This window comes from Ambystoma mexicanum, chromosome 5q, assembly GCF_040938575.1.
Source record: "Ambystoma mexicanum isolate Mex_15411 chromosome 5q, UKY_AmexF1_1, whole genome shotgun sequence".
NCBI lineage: Eukaryota > Metazoa > Chordata > Amphibia > Caudata > Ambystomatidae > Ambystoma > Ambystoma mexicanum.
In genome coordinates, this window is record NC_090933.1 from 929560402 (window position 1) to 929578825 (window position 18424).

At 48.0% G+C, this 18424-nt stretch overlaps 1 protein-coding gene across 1 annotated transcript in view; it reads right to left on the bottom strand.

Moving 5' to 3' along the window:
- YWHAZ (tyrosine 3-monooxygenase/tryptophan 5-monooxygenase activation protein zeta) overlaps positions 1-14893 on the bottom strand; it is a 122498-nt gene extending 107605 nt beyond the window's left edge. Inside the window, exons 1-2 of the mRNA XM_069621446.1 lie at positions 14534-14893; positions 12480-12790 (exon numbers count right to left, since the gene is read on the bottom strand). Coding sequence (XP_069477547.1) covers positions 12480-12779 — 300 coding nt within the window. The 5' untranslated portion in view covers positions 12780-12790; positions 14534-14893. The remainder of the gene's footprint in view (positions 1-12479; positions 12791-14533) is intronic.
- Positions 14894-18424: the final 3531 nt, after the last annotated feature.

An 18424-nucleotide genomic window follows, 5' to 3' on the forward strand; every position in this document is an offset into this window, starting at 1 on the left:
TGCACCAATATCTATAAGCACACTGGAATAATCTGGCATGCACTGGTCATTCCCTATGGAAAACAGAATGCGTTTTTGTTTTTACCCCCTTTTATTATTTGTACAGTGTAGCACAAATCACCTTCAGTGGAGAGCAGCAAGGAGACACGGTTACTTGTATTTTTTCTTTAAGTAACATTCCAGTTACGTTTGTGATGTGTACTTAACAGGCTGGAGAGGTCAAACCAACCCCCCCTCCCCCAACAGGGTACAAATGCACGGAATCCAAGGGGCTCCTGCTGGTAGCAAAAGCAGTTTGTCAAATTGGCTGTTCACGGACCCTCCTTTCCAAGTGTCAAAAAAGGCATTCACTTCACAGACTTCCAACTGGGAGACGGGGTGTTTTGGTCACAAGCCACACTTCAGTCAGGGTATGCGGTTGCTAGACGAATGTGAGGTGGCAGGTGGTCCTTGGTTCAACAGCATCCATCTGTTTGCATGTTAGAGTCCAGGGTTGGAAACTGCTGGAGCTAAATTAGCTCCTGGTTCTATAGCCATGTTAGCTTGACACCAACAGCTACCAGGAGCCAACTGGTGCCATACAAACATACCTGTGACGTTTAACTTTCTGAATTTGGGAATGTGTATGAAGTATTGAAAGCATAATGGATTGTATAGACTGGAAAAATGTAGTTTACATTGCACATAATTAGGTGGCCCTTGTGTATGTGTGCAGCGAGGCCAATTTTTAGTAAAGACTGGGAGGTGAGTAGGTAAGAGTTCAGCTAGGCCGAATTAATTGATGGGTATAGACCCTTCTAATTTTTGTTGGGGTAGAGGTATGCGCACGTGTGCAGATTGTTTGGAGGGCTGCCGTTTCTGAATTCCTTCCAGTGTTTCCTGAGCAGATCATGTCCATTCTAAGGAGCATTGGGTCTCAGAAATCCTCTGTCAGATTCCTCACTTGCTACAGAGCATCTTCCCGTGAGATAGGAGAGAGTCAATTTGTATCAGACTCTTACGAGTGCTGGTGGGCCAGTTTTCTAGGTCCCGGGTAATAGTTTGTAGCAGTTGGGTATTCCAGTCATAGTTCATGCTAATCGAGTTGCATTATTGTCCCTTCCGGGAGCTTCCTCGGATCAGGGCGTAGTGCATATATGCAGGAGGCCAGAGCCGGTCCAACCAATCGTGGTTGATCCTGCACCACAGGTGAAAGTTATTTGCATCAGTTCCTAGGCAGACCATGGTAATCTGACTTGGAGGCCTGATCGTATTGTTTAGCACATACGCGCAATAGCGCTCTGTTTGTATTTACATCTCCTGGTCTGATGTGCAGTGCATACGCAGAGGAATGATAAAGCTCAGGCCAGGTAAGTGCGGTTTGGGTATCTCGGATTCCTAGAGCGTGTAGTCCATCAAGGAGGATCAATTGGTTAATGGGGGGCAAATGCTGCCAAGAGGTCAAGAACAAGTGCAGCAAAGCTGTAGAAAATGGATATATAGTGATCTATTCACGTGGAATGTCATGATAGTTGGTATGACATTTGGCTTTAAAAATGTGTTTACATATTGAGGAACAAATGAACCTCCATGAAAGCAGAAGGCTGTGTTCTTCTGTGTCAACATGTTTATGTGCCCCAGGGATCGGTCACAAGCGTTACGTATTGAAAATGTGTTGCACTTTTAAAAAATCTCTAGGCCGACATTCTGGTAGTTTACCAAATTGCAAAAAAAAAAAAAAAAAACCACCAGCGTTCAGAAGTGAATCTAGACCCCATTACATACAGGCCAGAGGTCTTAGAAACTAGAACCTCTGCTGAGTGAGTTATAAGTAGCTGCTGGGACCACACATGGCCCGACTTGTGCACCCACCCCCCCACCCCTATTTGCACATAGTCTGGCTAGTGGCCTTTGTACTTAATTTACAAAAGGAGTTCCCAGTAGGTACAGCACGCTGTATAGTAGCCACTCGTGAAATGTATTTATGGCAGAGCACCAGGAAAGCAGACTACAGACTGTTGGGCCCCTATTTCATGAACACCAAACAGGTATTACCCCTCCCCCACCAGGGTGCTGGTCCACGTGAAAGCCTCGGCTTGTGCAATTTGGGTGTGTGTGGTAGCTGAAAAGCTAAACGTGGGTTGTGATCATGTATCAGGAGGGAATTCCAGACTTTCTAGATGGATGAATGAATAAAGCTCTGCTTGTCTGAAGTGATCGATGAGCAATTCATGGGGTTGGGGTTGATGGTTTTGCCAATGGCATGGGCACTGTACGTATGAACAAATTCCAACAATTTTATAGACAAGGATGTGGCTATAGGACAAAATATGCAACCAGTCAGCGTAACAGACATCAGTCACATGCATGTTGAGGATTCAGACCAGAAGAACTGGGACAAACCAGAAAACGGGTAAGCCAAGTGAAGATGGTTATGGACTCTTTTCTACCACATACCTGTGGCCTGCCCATAGATGGAACGTAGCCATGGGCTACATATTTTGTAGCCCGGCCTTCTGTGTATGTAGACTAAACAATGAAAGTGAAAGCAGTGTCAGGTCCCAGCTTCCAATCCCGCAGAGGTTGAAGACGAACCCCACCTAACCCATTCGAGGTCAAGAACGCAACGAATTTAGTGACTGCTGAGCCCACAACCCCGGGGGCTAGAGAAATATCTATTTACTTAAGGTACCAGTCTGCACCCTCTCAGCTAGAAGGCACCGTCTGACTCCACCTTCAAATTTCTTCGGCTGGACTGTTTGCAACGTTCCTAGTCTATTTCTGCCAGGAATCACTGAAGTCTTCTTTTCTAGCTTTCTGTGCGGTCTTTTACTGACTGAACTATTTATTGGTATGGTATCGTTTATTTATATAGCACCTATACACAAAAGTGCTACAAAGCGCTCAAGGAGGCTGGGAATATGGGGGTGGGGTAACAGTTGCTCAAAACCCTTGAAATTCTAAGACAACAGTCTGCACAGGCAGAGTGAGTAAAAAGTACAGTATGGGGTACAGCAAGTAGGCCCAGCGACGATTCTGCAGTTTCCAACAAGGCTATGAAGGGGTGAAGACAAGGGAGACATACGATGTTCGGTGCAGTGCTTAAGGATGGAGCAAGTACACTGTGGCACACAGGGAGGGGGAGGATCAAGTAAGGGCACCCGGTCGGTTGAGACTGGGGTAAGTGCAGTGAGAGCCACTTCTTAGGGTAATAACTCAAGTGCATTAAGTGGGGTAGGGCCATGGGGCAAGTGCGACTGAGGTACAACCAGCAGTCAGTGATCATGCTGTAAGGAGAAGGAGGGAGAGGGGGAAAAAAGTTGAGAGCTGTTAGCAGGCTAGAGGGGGAGAGTGAAGGAAGAGAAAAGTATTGAGGAGTTTCCAGAATTTAAGGAGAGCTAGCTCAAGACGAAGGTTGGCAGGGAGGCTATTTCTGAGGATAAGTATCTCCCTACAAATCTCTGCTTGGAGAACCAGCTCACTCGAAGAAGGTTGGAGGTAGATGAGCGGAGGGCTTGTGAGGGACAGCATTTAGGATCGTTTCAGGTAGGTCGGTCCCAGGCCCCAGAAAGCCTTGTGAACTATGCAACAGGAGTCAGTGAAGGGATTTCAGTGCCGGAGAGATGCGGTCCCCGGTCTTGTGGCTCTGTTCTGGACGAGTTGCAGAGGGCGCAAGGCAAAAGGGAGGCTCAGGAAGAGGCTGTTGCAATAGAGACACAGCCTTAAAGTGAGGAAAGGTAGAGCACCTCCGAGCCAGTGAAGCCGAGACTTTGAGATGTCTGAAATGTGAGAAGGAGAGAGTGGAGCTGAAGATTACCAAGGTTTCTTGCTGCGCAGGTGGGTGCGGATGCAGGGCCAAGGGAGGTCAGCCAGAGCAAAAGTGGGAAAGCGGGAGCAGGTGCACCAGTGCAAATGATCCATCTTAATGGCATTGAGGCAGAGGTTGTTTCCAGCACACCAAGACTGAATAGCGGACAGGCAGTCGGATATGAGCGAGGGGGCGGCTCAGGGTAGCCTGAAAGATAGTGGTGTCATCCGCATAGCACTGGAAGTTAGATGTGAAAGTGGAGATTTGACGTACCAGGGCAACCATATAGACAGAAGAACCAGGGGATAGGGTAGATCCCTGTGGAACGCCACACGTTGTTTGAGAGAGTGATAGAGTGAAAGGCTCCGAGTTTCACCAGGGAAGGGAGGTCGGAAAGGAAGGATGTTAACCATGCCAGAGCCTGACCCATGACTCCCAGGGTGTCACGGAGACAAGCGATCAGGATGTGGTGGTTAACCAGGTCGAAGGCAGAGGAGAGGTCAAGGAGAATGAGGCTAAAGGGGGTGCTAGTGTAAAGGTTTGAGAGCAGGTCTTCACAGGTGTTCCACAGAGCAGTTTCTGTGCCTCTGGATGCTCTATAGCCAGATTGATGGCCGTAGATGGAACCAAAAGCAGTGTGGAGGGTCAGCTGAGATTTAGCCAGTATCTCCAGGAGTTTTCACAGAAGGAAGTGATGGACACAGGTATCCATTCTGGGAAGGTACCTGTCTTTTTGAGGCCTGGGCGCCAAGAGGATTTTGCAGCCTTCAAGGAGAAGTGTGTCAAAGCTCGTGATGGCAAGCACATCAAGATTCAGGAGTTTGAGAAGGTTGTAGACGCCAGACAAGTGTTTTGACGGCAGAGCGGGTGTCGAGGGTGGCTGTTACGCTCACCTGACTCCCACAGAGGTGCCGGTCTGATCTGGGCTGCTGCGGCCTCCTCCAGCGTAATGCGTAGGGCCGAGATGTGTCGTTTGTCTGGCCGGTAGGAGTACTTTTCTGTGAATGGAGAAAGGGGAATTAACCACCCGTGGAGTTGAGCGTAAATTCCCCCCGCCCCCGTTGTTGTCCCCACTGACCACCTCCGATGTCCCCTCTAAAGTCTCACCTTATGGTTTGAAAGGGTGAGCTCTCCATCCTGCTTTGAGCGCAGGGGCGCGTGATGGACCAGTTGCTCCACTGGTCGAAGGAATTGGTGAGTTCCAGGGCTATTTTGACTCTCTCGGCAACACGCCGCAAGTATGCAGTTCGTAAGAGTTCAAATGCCTGACCATCACTCCTATCCAATCCCGTAATCTGTGGTCTTCTCCTTTTTTCAGGTGCTGAGAGAAAACCAGAGTTGAGGAGTTATACCTCCAGCGGTAAAATTAGGTAAGTCTATGGCGGGAGGTGGCTCCCCTTGATTGTCCTTTTGATTCATCCTTTTGTGCTTTTGTTTCCTCTTAGGGGCCGGGGTACGGCGATGGTGCAGTGGGAGCTGCGCCGACCCGAGGAGAGGAATGATTTCCCCGGTGGTAAATCAGGTAGGTCTTAGGGTGGTAACCAGTATTCCACTATATGTTCCCTTGACTCGCCTTATTGTCTTTATCTCCCCTTAGGTGCCGGAATGCGGCGGGAACATGCAGGAGGGAGGCTGCGGTGAAACGTGAAGATGCTGCGAGGAACGGTGAGCGCAGCGCTGCTGCTGGCGATGCGACGAGTTTAAAGTCTTTCCTTTGGTTCGATGATGCGATGGCTCTGGAATCAGGTAAGAAGCTGGTAAATGTTCTGGTTCTAACCTTTCTCCTTCTTTCTAGGTGCTCCGGGTTCGAGGCGGGCGTGGCTGAAGTCTGGATGCTGCTGCAGGCATGGTGAGCGGTACGCTGCTGGATGCAGAATAACGCGAAGCGTGTGCTGCTCTTCGGGCGTGGTTTAAATAGCCTCCAAAGTAGTTCCAGGTAAGTATTCCTCCACCACCACACCCAAGTGGCAAAAGAGTTCCTAGGTAAAGTAGTCGCTTCTAGGCCTCTTGAGGGCTTGGATCCCTTGCAGCATGGTCTGCATCAGGTAAGTTTTCCCCTTATGAGCCTGGCGCCTATGGCGCCAGGGCTAAAATCTCATGAGCCTGGAGCCAAAGGCGCCAGGACTGTGTCCAGGTGGCCCCCAACAGGGGTCGCTGGGCCTTTCCCCGGGAACGTGATGCCTGCTCCCGGGGCTGCTGGACCTGGTCTGGTTCCCCGGGGGTAGGCATCATGACAGTGGCAATGAGGAGCAGCTTGCCTGCCATCTTTGAAGGTCTTCCTTAGAGGGGCACAGTGGTCCCCCCAAAGGGCGGCAAGAGGGTGTTGGGTCTTTTGCCAGCCCCCTCACATCCCTGCATGGACGGATCACACTTATGCTGGAGCCCTCCCCCTTCCCACTTAAGCGTGATCTGCATTATCTCCCCCTCATTACTAATGAAAGAATCATCTAATCAAGCCTTATTGAAGCTCAAGACCCTATTCTTGTAACACCATATGCCATCTTTTACTAGGCCCGAAAATGATCTCTAGAAACCCCCCCCACACCCCCCCCGCCCGCCGCCCAAACAGCCCAGGCCACCCCTGCCTCCTGTTCTCACGGAAGTCCAGACATTTATTGTTGCAATAATTCGTATTGCTCACTGCAGCGTGAGAGACTGGAGGTGGCCCCTACCCTTGTGAACATCAGTCTCCACTAACCTGCATGTGCTCCCTCAACCTCCACCCTGCTTTGCCATAACCCAGGCCCCTCTGCTGCTCTTTGGTACAGATCCACATCTGACCCATCACAGTGACCAGAGAAGAACACCCACTATACCTCTAATCCCATACACCAATGAGGAATCACGTAGATCAACGCCCTCCCCCCACCCCGACGGGCACCTGAGTCAGGGCATTAGATTTATGGGTGCCATGGTGCTAAGGGTACATGTACAACATACCCCTATTCGGGCCAAACGTGTATGATGGTCATTTGTCTCATGCCCTCAGATTCTGTTTTAGCTTAGCCAGTCAGGGAATGTACCACTTATCCGGCATGGCCTTCACCCCGCGGAGATGAGCCCAGCTGCTGAGGGAGTGACACCCACGCAACCGCCAATCCAACGTGGCCAGCACCCAAGGATGCATACTGTGCTATGTGCCTCACCAATTATATTGTAGAATTGTGTACTTTATAGTTTTGTCATCAGTGACGCATTTTCATCTTATAACGTGCTGTCCATGTGATGTTTGTCAGCGCGATCTCCGGGCAGCAGAGCTCTCCGCATGCACAGTTTATATTCTATAAAAAGTTGTTCTACTTGCAATGTATCTCCTGGTCTCATTCCATAGCGGGGTGTGTCCATTATTCGAGGTTTTGGATATTGTGTTGGGGAATGGGCACCTTCAAAGGCCAGGGGGATGGTGGAGGGAGTCAAAGGATCCAAGGCTGACAAGGGAGCCGGGGCAGTAAGGCAGGGCACCTGTAAATGCGGCAGGCACAGAAGGCAAGGGAGCCTGGCCAGCGGGAGAGGTGAGGTTAGAGAGGCGGGGGGGGGGGTGGGGGGGAGCCTGTCAAAGAAAAGGTTGGGTCGAGGACCCTGCACCAAAGAACGGACCTTCAGAGTAATGTCCGGAGGTCTATTGCTTATCCAGTGAACATTTTCCTCGGCCTCCATGTGCACATTGGGGGACCGCCAGGCAGAGGAGAGGGGAGCAGAAGGGGCCTTGGAAAGTGGGACTGGGGGGTGGGCCGGGTGAAGACTGCCGGTCCACCATAGGCCTAAAAGTAGATTCAGACCGGCAATCGGCAGTCACAGAGGCAGTGCTGGTGACCACAGCGAGTCAGTCCAGACTTGGAAAAGGCAGCAACCATCTTTAGAGTGCCACGAGGCTACAGAGAAAGGCCAGCAAGTCAACTAGAGTCCCACACGCAGCTGTGTATCAGTGCTGCTCTCAGCAAACTTCATTGCACTGCCACCCTCCGAACTGTATTCATGCCTTCACTCATTCAGAGAGCCTTTGGTGTAATCTCAGTTGGTTTGGCCTATAACCATGTTCCCAAATCCAACATGGGTGTGATGGTCTAGGAATTCGATAAGAGGACTAAAGCAGATGGAGGTGTTCTTGGGAATGAAGTGGCATTCCAAGCTGCCTTTCATTGCCCTTCTGCAGCTGGAAGGTCCTGTGTTTTAGAGCCTAGTTTCAATCCTACATGGGACAAGACAACCAGAGACTGGTGAGAGCGCAGCGCTCGTGGCAAATAAGGAACTAAAAAAAACATTAATAGTTTTAAATAGGTGAAGTTAAGTCTCTTAAGAAGAGCCGAATATAGGAAATAGCTAAGGTGGTAACAGACAGCCCCGGGGTCTCGGGACTAGCACGTTTAAAACACAGCCGCAAAGGTTTTCTGCACACTAAACGTATCTGAATTTTTTTTTTTAAACACCCCATATGAAGTTCAGCAGTGGACCAACAATTTTATATTAGCATTCGTTGTGTAAACTTGTTGCTACTGTCCTTGCCTCAAAGCAGTGTACTGTAATAAACCTAGTTCGCCTGTTTACCAATCACCAACAGCGAAAAGAAAAGGACATTTTGGCAGTTTACCACCTTTTAATTAGACGAGCGAATGGGGGTGTCCGGTAAAGTGAATTGAAAGGTGGAAACCCCCAGGCTTCCAGGGAGAAAGTTCAGCTAAAACGTGAAAAAAACAAAAAAGTACGTTAGATTGCAGATTAGGGGAGGAAAGAAACGCACATGTAGGGTGAAGGAATGAAAACAAGGGAGGCTACATAAAGGATAATAGTTGAGTTTTGAGAACAATGAGACCGAGTTAGGCAACCAGGGACTATCGCCCGTGTTTCCTTAGCTTTAATGATCAGGTCTTGGTCAGCTTTTTGACTACAGTGCATTTCCCAGCAATGCAACATGCTTCTGTGGAATTCCTTTTCAGCACAGAAAAACCAGCGAACAGCATACTAGAACACTCAGACCCAGCCACGAAAAACGGGGTGGCTTGGCATTCTCTTGCTTGGCCTTAAATTTGGAACCCCCCCCCGCCCCCCCAAAGAAATACGAGCCATGAAGGGCCAGCTTGAAATAAATAAATCCAAGAACAGGACGGAAACTAATGAACACAACCGAAAGGGACTGGGGAGTAGGCCGAACCGGTGAACTGCAGAAAAGAGGCAACTGAAAGGGAAGGAGACCCACGTGTACCCAAGAGGGGCAAACCAGAAAACGGTGAGAGATATGGGTCCAACTTTTGAACCACATACAGCGAGAGGGCCAGAGATGAAAAAGGAGACCGAAAGGTCCTCGAGTGACCCTGGGTGAGGTTGCTGCCACGGAATAGCCCCGTTGAGGACCCACACCTCTGCGAAGCACACCAGGACGTACAACGGGGGAAGGGATATGGGCTGCAAGCAGTCAAACAGAGGCGGAATGATAGGGTACTGCCTCTAACCAACCCTCATTCATCTGAATACTGCCCTCAAACTCCTAACCAAACAACCATACCTCTACAGGACAACAAACCGCACGCTCTTCACCACAACAATGAAACAAATCACACAGGATATGCCTCGCCCAACAGCACATGGCAGCTACCAACCAAACACCACCTACGCTCAGCTAACAGTGTAAACCGAACCACGTTTTACAGATCCACCAGAGCACAAAGAAACCATACAGATGGTAACAGTCTGTGGTACAAGAACCAATAACATAACATGATTCTTTGTTGAATTTCCCCTTATAATAAGCACAAACTTCAGAAATGGGATTGGGTTTTCATATAGCATCTGCCGCAAGTCATTAGTAAGGTGCCAGAAATCTGATGTGCGAACAGGACTTGCACCATTGATGCACTAGGTGAGCCGTTTTCAGCAACTTGGTTTGATCCAATTTCTGTAATTTTGCTGTGGCTTTCTTCTTCCCTACAACCTAACCCACTTATTTCAACGACCGAAATAATTTTAAGCATTTACGTTGTGCCACACAAGGGATATATCACCTCCTTGTTAGTGCCCCTTCTCTATTGAGCTTCACACATTCACCTGCATCAACTTATGAGTTCCTGAATTATAGTTTCCCCAAATTCAAATGTATATGACTTGATCTTCACATGTCCCTCAATTTGATATTGGCGTCTTAACAATAATAATTTTCCCCATCTGATTTTTAAATTAGTATTAGAGACCGTGCGACCAGTTAGGGTGTGTAAATGAGAACTGCCAACAATAAGGTGGAAACTAACACCAATTTTGAAAGAGCACTTAAAATCTCACAATTCGCAAATATGTTGATGTTATGATAATGTTTAGAATAGTGCTAGAAATGGAGAACCCAGCAGGTGCACTAGGAATGGACAATATGCGCGCTTTTGCCGAATTTTGTCCAGGCGAAATTTCTGACTAGCCAAAAAGTTCAAGCACATCACGCATTCAGTGCTGGGGAGGGGGGAAATAGTGCCCACGCACCCTTGCTCACTATATTCTGAGCCAAGTGTCCCCTGCAGCCAGCCCGGAGAAGAAAAAAAAAAAAGATTTAAAAAGGGGGGGGGGGGCGCAGGTTCCCGATCACAGAAGTGAAAGGGAACAGGCATTTCAGAGACACAGCGAGTCGGAAATGTTCTGCCATTTCTACCTCGGTCCTTCAACCCCGACCCCTGGGAATATTGACAGCCACGCTTACACCCCCCCCCTTAAGATACCATTCTGACATTAACTCATTACATGCAGTGCCCTTCCTTGACGGTCATTACGTCGGTCCAAAATCAAGGGCCCTATGCAGTCACAATTAAAGTCACCTGCCACATGCTACACATGGATAGGGAGAATTGACCATTCCTCTGGCGGGTCACAAACCACCCAAAGGTATAAGCCTTTTCTTACCACCAAGAGTAAATTTACAACTGCAACCCATCTGCCCAAAATAAAACACACCATGACTTATTGTGGTACATCTTCCAGCAAAAACTAATCTGAAAACCTGCGGCACAGTCTTTAATGTGGCTTTATACCGTTTTGGCAGCCCTTGGGTCAAAAGGCCCAGAGAGAATGGATCAATAGTTGGCGAGTGTGGTATGTGTGACAAACAGGTCGGTGTGAAGTTAAGTTCTGGTGGTGTTAAGGAGCATAATATGTAGCAACAAGTAATCGTCCCCCTTTACAGAAATCCAAACACAGCTCAAAGCACCTAGGAAAGATTGTGGCCCTCTGGGGGATGTTGGTAGAGGTTTATGGGTGCGAGTAAGAGACAATGTGTTGGTAATTAGCTAGAGAACTTACCAGTCTCTGCTCTTATGCACTCCCCTCCTTGCGCTTCGGGGGTGCTAGACCAAACCAGTGTTACCAACATTACATCACGCAACGGGACCACGTTTATGGTGAAAGGCACATAAGAAATGACAAAATGAAACAATATACATGACTCCTCGGATCGTCTCGCGTACCCATCCTTCGATTTAAGGGCCACACAAATAAGGCAGATGCTTAGAAAATTCAATTTGAAGCATGTAGTTATGTCCAATGTCACAGCTGATTCAACTAATCTTTGAAAGCACCCAAACTGTATAAACGATTGCCTTAACCACATTGCAATTATATGCAGCACATCTAACTATCTGTATGCACAGGTACCCATTTAAACGTATGGTGCATGCTCAGGAGACTTGTTAACCCAATCTCTCCACTGGCATCAAATTCAAGTCACTCTGCATCACCCACGAGGCTTTCTGGGGCCTGGGACCACACCATCTCCAGCTTTCGCTCCATAAGTACTCCCCCTGCTAGAGCCCTCGCTACTTTAATGCCAACTCTCTGCTTGTCAAACAATTCTTCAAGCAGAGAGTGGGGGGCAGGTCTCTTCGGCTGGTGCCTCTCGTTGGAACAGCCTCCCAGAATTGAACTGGACCCCCTCAAGTTCTGGAAACATTCCAAAACTACTTCTCTCTTTCCTGCTAATCACCCCACTGCCACTATGACAGATTACCTGCTCATGAATCTTGCAGGATACCAGGCCCTATACACAGTAGACACCAGCACCCCCTCTTAGCGTATATGCATCCCACCAGTGGGATCCGTCCGCCCTAGCACTTTATCCTCCTCCTCCCTTGGCCCTTCTGTTCAAGGTCCCCACCAGCACTTGGCCATTGCTTGCCCACCCTGCCACAGCCCCCGCCTGCACTGTTTGCCAATGTTATTTACTCCTTGTTCCCTCCTCACACCCAGGCACCACAAGGCAAACCCCATTCTGTTGCATAGGCGCCTAAATAATGCTCAATATATAAATGATTTGGAATAGGCAGATATGGTGGGTACCAATCAATGTAGACCACATCTGTCTGGGGTTCCTATAGGCTGCTAAAATAATCGCTCTCACACCGGTCAATCATTCAAATATGACATCCGCCCAATAGGATGAAATTCAAGACCCAACTGTTGGCACAGGATTCCTCCAAGTCACGTCTTACATTAAGTGGGTGAACGGGATATGTTTTTTCCAGCCAATATCACCCCATGGCCTTCATTCATGCTCCAGTGGATGACCCCCATACCGACAGTGGTTTTCGATGTCATGATATCCAGCACTGTAACTCCATCAAGAATCTACACAATAGCCGCTCAAGGTAAATTGTTTTCATGTTGTAAAAACAAAACGGGGGCTAGATAGCCAAAACACATGTTCGAGTAATGTATTGCTTCTCACCAGTACATCATTGCAGATCCCCCTTAGCTCATTCTCGATTTTCTCCCTGTATTCTTTAGCCATGTGTTGCTTTTTTTCACTGCCTTCCGTTTTCTGCTCGATACTAGAAACGACCCTCCAGGATGACCTACGAGCTCCTACCACATTCTTGTAAGCAACAGAAAGAAGGTTCCGCTCTTCATTGGACAATCCACCTTCACCCCCTTGCTCTGTTACGTCCTTCATGTTTTGTGCCATGTCATCGTATCTCTCAGCCTGCTCTGCCAATTTGGCTTTCTGCACCAGCTCGTTTTTATCCATGGCTGAATTCTCTAAGAAAGAAATGAAAAGTTAAACACGTAATTAGTGCTACGTCCTTTCATTACGAAAAATAGGCCTTGGAACACATGTCAGGAACAACCTAAGAAACATAGAACACTAAATAACAAAGAATATACAAACCACCCTGTTAGACCCCAAAAAGGGTCCAGTTCTGGAAGGACAACCCAACGCGAAGTCAAGGGAGACAATTCGGGAGGGTCATACATGACACTTAGGAGATCCCAGTAAGCCTCCGAGTCGACTCGGTGGGATCCGTTCATCCAATCGCCTACCCGCTTTGCTTACTAGCAAATTGACATACTATACCTCTACCAAAGCCATCACCTCCTCGTCCTCATCACAATAATGCCAGGACTGATGGTCACTCCTCGGGGGTGACCGTCAACCTCGCCACCTTTTGGTAGTCTTACACCCTCACGAGAACAGTGTTAGGATACGCAAATGTTCCACACAAAAAATGCTTTGCCACGGACCGTCGTACCGGGCAGGTTGGGATGGTGATCAACACTGAAAGACGCACAAACTAGTGTGGATCAGGGCGCAAACTAGTGAATTCGAGATAAAACTACAAAATCTCTCATATTTGGGGGCACAGGTTTATTTCTTGTATACTGGCATTGCGAAACATACTTATTCCAGCATTGAAAGGCGACCTTTTTTCCCAGATGCCTGACAGTGGGTGCCACCTTGCAGCCCGAGATGGCTAGTCTTGGCGTTACCCACGTCGGTCGAGAATTAGCTACCGATGTGTTAAAAGGGTAATGGAAAAGCAGCTAGGAAACGGCGGGCTGTCTAGGTTCTGCTTGGTTTAATGGCCCGCTGGTATAAAGAAGCGCCTGGCTACCATCACGGGGCGGCAGCCAGAGCCCCCTGTAAGGAGTGACGGCACAATGACAGTATAAAGGTAAAATGATAGGCGTCAAAAGCCAGAAATCGATCGTTATGGGTGGAAGCATCTGGGCATTTGCTATTGCCTTCCTGAGCCTGTAGGCAATCGTGAGATGGCTCATCCTGGGTCTAGATTCATTTTTAAATTATGCGGTGGCTCTTTTAAGGAAGGTGACTAAAGGTTCAGCGGAGCGCGTGATGTCCCACCAAGCATCGGGTGGGGGCTTCACCCCACAAGGTAGGAAGTCTCAGGTGTAGAGTGTAACCAGGGAGATGCTTCCGCTTATGCCACACACAGGCGAGGGAGGTAAAGTCCGCGACTCGAAGGGAACGCGAGGTGAGCATCCAGAAGCTACGGTCAGCGAGCCACACCCAAAGCAATGGAAACCCGTAGACACAAAGAGCGGCGGAGCTGTGCGAACCAACATGGCGCGGGCTTCACCAAGCAGGTATACGCGACAGCCAGCCCTGCCACCGGACCCCGGGGAGGGAGAGCGCGGCGCAGGCGTCAGGGGCGAGGCGGACCGCCCGGGCCTGGAATTCTTCTGCCCGTCACCTCCCCGCGTCTGAACGGGGCCGCGCGGAGCTCTACGCCGTTTACGTCACCATCCGAGACATAACGGACATTTTGTAACCTTCGAGACCAGCACCGTCGCTCTTCTTCTGCGATCTACGTGTAACATGCCGCACAACCTTCACCCCCAGCATCCAAGGGACGTCTTGTTATCCTGCCGTAGATATTAAGAAATTCTATGGTGGGGGAGGGGGGTGCTTCTCACGAACGTACGCTTTCAGTGATCGTACACGGCGATATAGCGTGTTGCTGGAAAACGTCGGCACAGTACCTTGATTCCGCACAGGGAGACGGTGTCTGATGGCTCTGGGCGTCCCTCCGTCCGCGGCTGGATAAGGAGCGGTGTCTGCGCTTCTGCTCTGTACTCGCTGCTGCGCCTGCTCTGCCTCCGCCCACTCTCCGGCTCCCTCAGCCGCGGGGTCTCCTCCAATCGCTGACCAGGCTACAGGGAGCGTGACGTCAGGGCTGCTATGGCAACCACTGATTGGTGACCGCGCTGCTCACAACCGTCGGATCTATAGGGCGGTGCTGAAGCTCGACGAGCGCGCTAGCTTGGTTCTGTGCGCGTGCCCGTTCTTTCCACCCCCACTTCTCTCAGGAGCGTTTCTTCTGTACAGTGGATCGGGCGGTTGAAAATGGCGAGCGCCGTTTTCTGTTTTTGTATACTTATACCGAATGCTTTACATACCTCTTACATTCATGCGGGAAAAGTGGAACACTTCTGCATTCAAAAACGTTGAGGAGCAGCAACTACCCACTGGGCTGCTTTTCTAGTTTCACATGGCCATTTCCCAGCAGTACAGTAAAATAACCCTTGAAGGTCAATTGCAACCACATTTAATACGATGCTGTTCAGCATGTGTATTTGTATAGCGGGATGGTATAGGACTCGTCATTCGCTCAAATACGGACATTCTTGAATGTTACATCCCTAACTGCTATGGCGTTACTATGAAACATAAAAAGGGCCAATGATTTACCCTGGAGCAAATCAGAAGATGCCTTTAGCATACCACATTTACTTCTCATGCTGATTTTACAAAGCCTAAAGCTAGAGCAAATAGAGCTGCTTGTAGCTTCTATAATATGTCCTTGCATGAACATCTCAAAGATGCGCAAGACTGCTCCTATTTTTGCCATACCACTCCATCTTGGCTTGTGAATAAAGAAGGTAGCATGAGAAAATCTGAGATGCTCAGGGCATCCTTGGCTTTGATCCACTGCAACTTTTTGAGAATTGGCTCATAAGCCACTAAGGAGGGCATAGACCAGAGCTGTGTTGGCTGACTAATTACTAGAGGTGTACCGAACTTTGGCTTCGAGTAAGTATTCGGCCAAATTCCGGCTGAAAAAAAAGCGATTCGGCTCCCGCTGAATAGTTTCTTGCTGAAATTCTCGTTTGAATACAATGATACATGAACTCAGAAAGGCAAATATAGGGCCTCATCATGAGTCTGGCGGTAACCCTTAAATGCGGCGGTAGCGCTATTACCGCCGCATTTAAGGGTCCGCCAGATCATGGCTTTGGCGGATTTCCCTCCAGCTCTGAGCTGGGGGGAAATCCGCAGCAAAATTGCCGATTTTCGGCGGGATTACCGCATGCGGGAAATCCGTTGGCCGTAATAGTGCGAACTTTCCCCATTGGGCCCAATGGGGAATGAGGAATTCACGAATGGGCCCAATGGGGAATGGGCAATAACCCTTCCGCCAAACCCGTGATCCGGCGCTAATAGCGCCGGGGGTTTGCCGGTAGGGCTATTAGCGCCGGCGCTAATAGCGCCGGCGTTACCGCCCAACTCGTGATGAGGCCCGTAGACTTCAGTTTGCAAACCTGAATAGGATTAGACCAGACAAATTGCTATCGCACAGCAGAAACATATCTTATATTGTAATCTGCTCTTCAGGACATGTTTTGTTAGAGATTCTTAGAAATAAAAGGTGCTCATATTTTATACTTAGCCTGTAACAATACAGGAAAATCTTCTTTTGGCGAATGTTTATATGCAATGTGCACTTTTTTCAGTTGCAAAAGACAAATTGAAATGTGCATAGATACTTTCAGTTCCTGTCATGTCACTTCCCATTGCGTACGTCATAGTCCCCCCTTTTCTATTTTTAAGGACTTGAGTCCTGAGTTTACCATTATCTGATATTTTATCAGGAATGATAAGTTGCATATGTTTGTGTATTGCAGAGAAGGTGTGGCTAGGATAAGTGAAAATTGAGCAGCATTTGTTTGGGTGGGTTGAATAATTCTGAGATGGAGTTCACGCATTTCATATTTCCTCTTGACTTGTGTCCTGCATGAGCCGACATGAACCATTTTATACATTTCTATGTGAGCTGCAAAGAAGTTTTGAAACTAGACCGTATCGACTTTGCAACTGGATAGGGAATGCAATGCATCTGATTCACAAAGGCAGTCCTTTTGCATTTGTGAAGCCTCCTACTTTAACTGGCACTGAATATGCAACAATCTTCTGTACATTTGGTCCCTTCATTTTGGTTAAATCTGCTTTTTTCTGGCTTTTATACTTTAAATAAAGATGCTACATTAATTACAATGAAGAGAAATAAAAGTATAGAATGCATTTAAAATGGTGCTTTATTTGTTTTTTTAATAAATGTGTTTTTTGAAGTTTGGGACATGATTTATTTAATAAAGCAACTATTCGGCTTCATATTCGACTTCGGCCGAATAGTTGACAAACTATTCAGTGTTCGGCCAAATACTAAATATGCTATTCGGTACAACCCTACTAATTACCACCTTAAACTTGAGCGCAACAAGGCAAGATCTTTATTGACAGACTGAAGCATAATCCTTTTGCAGTCAGGTGACAACCTGAAACAAACTAGTGCCCGTGGACTTTTAATCCCTTCAAAGTGGATAGAAAACTCACACTACCAAACGTCAGGCATCTGATCATCAATTCCTAATTCTATTTCGGGTCTAGAAACACTTGTGTACAGGCGAATTATAAATGCCACATCATTTCCAGTCTACTAAGTAGTATAATTTGGATCTGACGTACTTTGAATCCAGGATGTCCTTGACTTCGAATTCTGGCTCCCCGGCGACTACTACTGACTGCAGTGGCATTGCTACCCGGGTCCCAGGCTGAACAGGTTTAACCCTTTAAGTGCCATGGGTATTTCTCCCCAGTGCCAGGGCCTTTTTTGGTGATTTTGGTATGTGGCCATTCAATGGCTTGTAACTTTTTTGTTACATGAGATATCTCGGCCAAATTTGGCTCCTTTTTCCCACATATAGGCGGTCGTAACGCCACCCAGGAATCCCAGGTTGCTGTAGGGGGGTGAGAGAAAATAAGGAAAAAGTGAAAATGTTGGGTTTTTTCAAAAAATGGCAATAAAATGATGTACAAAGAAGCCTGTGGTTTTTTCCTTGTAAGAGCTAGGAACATATGGTTTGCTGTGCTGAGTTCCCCAATGTCGTGGCTTTCAGGAACAGGTTGAGTGGAAATGGAAAAAAATTATTTTGATGTGGTTATCAACCGTTTTGTGAGTGGTAGGCGATTTTTGCCAATTGGACATGCATGGACAGAATGGAAGAAAAGGGCAGGAAAGCCAAATTGGAGGACAGAAAGGCATATATTTCTGAAAAGTAGACAAAATTCCAAGTTTAGGAAGGGGTGATTTGCATAGGTCAGGCAACAACTAGGTAGGGGAAACTACCATGGAATGGGGGAAAAGCGGGAAAATGACTGAAAAAAAGGTATGTGTTGGACATGGTTGGCTTGGTACGGCAATGGCTTCTATGAATTTTGAGAAAAGCAATGCTCCGCTACATTCCCCCGACTCTTGCAGTTAGGAGAGCATACCATTTTTGTAGTGTTTTTACAAAACAAGCAATACCACAAGCCAAACACTGAGCCATGGTACACAGGAGTTTTACGCTCACGGCCTGACCAGACGCACTTAGCATGTGCAAATTGGGAAAACCAATGTGGTGAGGAACGGCAGCCATGCATTTTTTGAAAGAGCACAGGCAGACCTTTTCAAGGGTAGGTGACTTGTGCAGGTTACAAAAGTGTATGGTGGATAAAGCAGCAACTAAATGTAGGTCACATTTGGGAAAAGAAAGGGTTGTGAGACAAAGGGCACCAGCAAATGGGTCAAAACGTTATGAAAACCACACAAA